Here is a 5,611-nt window from a genome sequence, read left to right on the forward strand (position 1 = left end):
AGGCGCCCGCCACAACGCCCGGCTATTTTTTGGTTGCAGCCGTCATTGTTGTTTGGCGGGTCCGGGCTGGGGATTCGAACCTGCTACCTTAGGTGTATGTGGCTGGCGCCTTAGCCAGTTGAGCTATAGGTGCCGAGCCAAGAGGATCTCTTGAGCCCAAGAAGTTCAGGTGACTGTGAGCATAGTACTCTACTGAGGATGACAAAGTGAGACTCTCCTCTCAAAAAACAAACAAAACCCACATAGTGGGAATGAGGCAAGGGGCCAGTGACAAGGCAAATGATCTCATTAAATAAATATATGAATGGTATATTCTTGCATTATATATATGTGCAAAAGCAAAAATCTATAGGCTAAATACTGCATTCTTTACAAACACAACATAAACAGCATAATTCAAACAAAGGTTCACACACAAAGATTTTTATCATGATACTTTTTTTTTCTTCAACAGACTGGGTCTTGCTATGTTGCCCATGCTGACCTTGAACTCCTAGGCTTATGCAATCCTCCAACCTCAGCTTCATGAGTAGGTAGGACTTTACTTACATACATGCCACCTTGTCCAGCTTATCATGGCACATTTTAATGAAAAACTGAAAACAATCTGAATTTAAGAATATTATCCAACTATTAAAATGTTCACAAAACATTACATTTTATGCAGAAAATATTTCAGACACACAAAATAGTGTACAGATTAAAAGAAGCACTTGCATAATAAACACTCAGTTTAAGAATTTACTGTAACTTTTTAATGACATAGGACTTTATAATATTGTTAAATGCAGGAAAAAAACAGGAAAAAAAAATAGCATGTGACCTCAGCTATATAAAATAATATTTAAAGGAGGAAAAATATAAAAATGTGAACAATGATTATCACCAGGTGCTAACACTGTACACAGGTGACTTTCATCTTTCTTTATACTTTTCCATTAGGTTTTCTACAATAAACTTTTATAATTATCAATATTTTATCTTAAAAATGTAAAATTTTACCAGAACCATTACCTTGGGATCATGAACAAACGTATTTCCTTTGGTTCCAGGAGGGAAATCTCCAGTACAAATATATTTTAGACATTCAATGATGGTCTAAAGAAAAAGAAAAATAAATTAAAAGTAGTTATAAGAGAACCACAGAAGTGTATAAAAAATTATTAATTCATTTTAGAAATATTATCATGGAAACGATATAAAATACAGCCAGATAAAATTTGGCATTATAAAACCTACAACAAAGGCTGGGTGCAGCAGCTCATGCCCATAATCCTAGCACTGTGGGAGACTGAGGTGAAAGGATCAAGATGGAAGGATCTAGCTGAGCATTGTTGGTCAGCACCTATAGTCCCAGCTACTTGGGAGGCTGAAGCAAGAGAATCACTTAAGCCCAAGAGTTTGAGGTTGCTGTGAACTGCGACGCCACAGCACTCTACTAAAGGCAGCATACTAAGAGCAACATAGTGAGACTCTGTCTCAAAAAAAAGATAGAAGGATCTCTTGAGTTCAGGAGTTCCAGACCAGGCTGAGCAAGATAGAGACCCTGTCTCTACTAAAAATAGAAAAATTGGCCAGGCATTGTGGTGGGAGCCTATATTCCCAGGTAACTCCAGAGGCTGAGGCAGGAGGATGGACTGAACCCAGAAGTTTGAGGTTGCTGTAAGACAGGCTTGACACCACAGCACTGTAGTCTGGGCAACAAAGCAAGAGTGTCTCAAACCAAAAACAAAAATGGTAATAAAGATTTAAGTGTTTAAAGAGCATTGATAGGGGCTGGGCACAGTGGTTCACACCTGTAATCCTTGCACTCTGGAAGGCTGAGGTAGGTGGATCCCCTAAACTCAGGAGTTCTAGACCAACCTGTGTAAGAGCAAGACCCCATCTCTAATAAAAATAGAAAAAGTAGCCCCGCACCTGTAGTCCCAGCTACTCAGGGGGCTTGAGGCAAGAGGATCTCTTGAGCCCAAGAGATTGAGGTTGCTATAAACTTTGACATTACAGTACTCTACCAGGTAACAGAGACTCTCTCTCAAAAAAAAAAAAAAAAAAAGAATCATTACTACAAGTTCATAGAAAAGCTGCATAATTAAGAAGGTATCCTAAAATAAAGAATTGGTGTTTGTAAAAAAAATTCTCTATTTTAATTACAACCCTTTAAACTAATTTAGTAGTAACAATAACTTACATAGAGATTCCTATGCACTTTTACATACATTAATTTTCACATGAACCCTGAGCTGTAGAAACTTTGGGGTTTTGTTTTAGAAGCAGGGTCTCCTGTCACATGCAGGCTGGAATGCAGTGGCACAATGATAGCTCACCATAATCTCGAATTCATGGGCTAAGTGAACCTCCTGCCTTAGCCACTCAAGTAGTGGGACTACAAGAGCCCCACGAGCACGACCTGCTAATTTAATTTTTCTTTTCTTCTTCTTTTTTAATTTGAGATGCGGTCTCGCTCTTGCTCAGGATGGTCTGGACCTCCTGCAATCAAGAGATCTTCCCGCCTCCGCCTAGCAGAGTGCTAGGGTTACAGGCGTAACCACCCGCACAGCCTTTAAGGTGTTTCTGTACGGGACAACTACCAGGAAGTGAATGCTGTGCTCTGGGAGCAAGGAGACAGCGTTAAAAAGATCAAAGGATTTCTTGTAGGACTGTGAGGACTCAGCAGCGGCAGCTCCCAGTGTCCCGAGATACGCAAGTAACTTTGTCCACCGACCAGCCCGGACATCCTCAGGTGGCTGAGTCAGGCCACGCCCCGCGGCGCTTCCTGGGCCTCCCAGAACGCAGATGTGGGTTAGCTTCTTTTCCTAGAGTTCTTAATTCCCTGGACATTTTACTCTCTAGATTCGTAAAATGCGGCGACCCGTAAACTGAAGGCGGCTACTCAGGACTTACCGTCTTCCCCGCCCCATTGGGTCCAACCAAAATTGTGAGGGGGCTGAAGAAAGTGATAATTTGCTTATCTTTGTCCTCTATTCCAAAACTCCGCACGCCCAGAATGCTCATCTTTTCGATCCGGGACATGATTGCAAACGTTTCGTATCTCAACACCAGTGGACCTGGAGCCCGGGGCCCAGCAAAGTTTAACAGTGAGGCCGACGCCGGGCGAGCGCGGGACGTAAGGACCCGCGAATCTAGCGGTCAGGAAGATAAGGGCGGGGAACGAGGCCACAGGAGGGCCAAAAAGTCCGGCAGGAGAGCAGAGAACGAGAGGGTGCCGGGGCTCTGGCTGGAATCCCACACCCGCTTCCTTCCCGGCTGCCGGGCGGGGGCGGGGACCCGCCCGGGGCTGGCCACCGGCACGCAAAGCGCAAGCCGAGCGACCCCGCGACCGCGCGCACTCACAGGTTCCCGCCTCTGCTGCCCCGGGGGTCACGTGACCTCTAAAGCCGACGCTCGTCGGCGTTGCACTCGCGAAGCACGCCGGGAAGTCGGATGCCTGAGGTGCGCGCGCCGCTCTGGTTTCCGGGTGCAGAGCAACGGAAATTTGGTACCAGGTTCTGTTACCGATGGCCTTAAGCCTTGCGGCTCTTTGCTGGGGCTGGGCAGCCTTGAGAGGCACTATCTCTAAAAAGCGAAAACCAAGACTTGTGACGGATGGCGCTTCTCAGAGCGTGATTCTGAGACTCCCGGAATGGGGCAGAGGGAATGGAGTCAGAGACCTAGTAAGGGGGGGGCGTCCCTTAATGTCAAAACTATCTTCCTTTCATTCTTTCACTCTAGTATACACGTAGTGTTTTCTAGCGATCACACAACATGTAGTGACACCATCACAATGGTGACTAATGGAATGTGAGCTTGTATATTCTTGTGTTTTGCAAAAAAACTCAATTTCTAATCGGGTAAATATTGATAAATGTAACTCACATAAACACTCTTTGAGGTTCTCGGTAATTTTTAAGAATGTAAAGCGGTGTTTAAAACATTGAAAACTGCTGTTGTAGACCCAAACCACATGCTGTTATAAAACTAAAAGCGTTGTGCAAATATGAGGACTGTAAAGGAAATCCACTAGATAGATACCTGTAAAGTAAGGAAAAGAAAAATTTACCTTTCTCAAAAGTGAGAATATTGAAACCATCCTTACAAGTTGATGAAGGGATGCAAGGCAAGAGCTAGAGTAAGGGCCCCCCAAATTCTGGAAAGGAACAAGGCTAGCTAAAATAATGATGATAATCAGCCACTGTCCCCTAGTTTGCTTTATAATAGTCATTGTCCCCTTGTTTGCGTCTGTATGATTGCTACTCTAGAGGGCACAGCTGGAAGTTGTAAGGATTCTAACTCTTCTCCATGAATGACATCGCTTGTTCCGAACCTATGGACAGTTTTTGAGATATCTTCCTGGTCCTGCATTCCAGTGGATTGACGACCCACCCAGGCCAAGGAACTGACTCAAGTGGTCTTGGACCTCCGTCCAGGGTTCTGCATTCCACTAACTGACCCACCTAGATAGCAACCCATACCAATGAACTAAAGGTTTCACCCTTAAACCAACCAGTGGGCAGACCCTGATTGCCTAACTTTTGTCCACCAAACTGTCTTTAAAAATCCTGAGCCCCCACCTAATTCTCAGGGAGGTGGATTTGAGACATTTCACTCTTTGCAGAATGAACTCTTTTCTCTGCTGTAAACTCTATCTCTGGACATTGGCTTTCTCTTGGGCAGTGAGCAGATTAACTTGGCTGGGTGGCAACAATATTGCTTCCTTAGAAACAAACTTAATGGTGGTGCCTGTAGCTCAAGCAGCTAAGGTGCCAACCACATACACCAGACCTGGCGGGTTCGAATATTGCCCGGGCCTGCCAAACAATGACAACTACAACCAAAAAATAGCCAGGCTTTGTGGCGGGTGCCTGTAGTCCCAGCTACTTGGGAGGCTGAGGCAAGAGAATCGCTTAAGCCCAGGAGTTGGACCTTGCTGTGAGCTGTGACACCAGGGTACTCTACCCAGGGCTATAGCTTAAGGCTCTGTCTCAAAAAAATAAATAAATAAAAGAAAGAAACAAAACTTAATGGAGGTATATCAAATACAAGGATCTACAGGAAATTTTATAAAAATTACAAAAACAATAGACTGGTATAATTTGCCTCTGAGATGGAAAGTGCATGAAATGTTCTTCAATCATACAAGCTCAAGAAAATAATTTACAAAACCTAATATATAAACTAAAAAAATTGACATGTCAAAAGATGCAAGTAGGGAAGACCAGAGAGAAACATTCTGTTGCTATATTAGGTAAGAAAATATGAAAACGTCAATTATTACAACAGATGCTTAAAATTACCAATGGAGAGTAGAGGGAGTGGCTGATGCCTGTAAATGAAGCACTTCCAGAGGCTGAGGCAGGGGGATACCTTAAGGGGAGGAATTTGAGAACAGCCTAGGGAACATAGACTCTTTCTCTACAAAAATTAAAAATTAGCCCAGAGGCATGGTGGCACCTGCCTGTAGACTCAGCTACTCTGGAGGTTGAGGCAGGAGGATTCTTTGAGTCCAGGAGTTCCGGCTAAAGTGCTCTGTGAGGCTCAGCGCCTATAGCTCAACCGGCTAAGGCGCCAGCCACGTACACCTAAGGTGGTGGGTTCGAATCCCCAGCCCGGACCC

The 5,611-nt window shown here is 44.2% G+C and overlaps 1 protein-coding gene across 1 annotated transcript in view; it reads right to left on the reverse strand.

Moving 5' to 3' along the window:
• RAD50 (RAD50 double strand break repair protein) overlaps positions 1-3,436 on the reverse strand; it is an 81,385-nt gene extending 77,949 nt beyond the window's left edge. Inside the window, exons 1-2 of the mRNA XM_003782207.3 lie at positions 2,902-3,436; positions 1,015-1,098 (exon numbers count right to left, since the gene is read on the reverse strand). Of these exons, the coding sequence (XP_003782255.1) occupies positions 1,015-1,098; positions 2,902-3,030 (213 nt within the window). The 5' untranslated portion in view covers positions 3,031-3,436. The remainder of the gene's footprint in view (positions 1-1,014; positions 1,099-2,901) is intronic.
• Positions 3,437-5,611: the final 2,175 nt, after the last annotated feature.

This window comes from Otolemur garnettii, unplaced genomic scaffold, assembly GCF_000181295.1.
Source record: "Otolemur garnettii isolate 467f Iridium unplaced genomic scaffold, OtoGar3 scaffold00003, whole genome shotgun sequence".
NCBI lineage: Eukaryota > Metazoa > Chordata > Mammalia > Primates > Galagidae > Otolemur > Otolemur garnettii.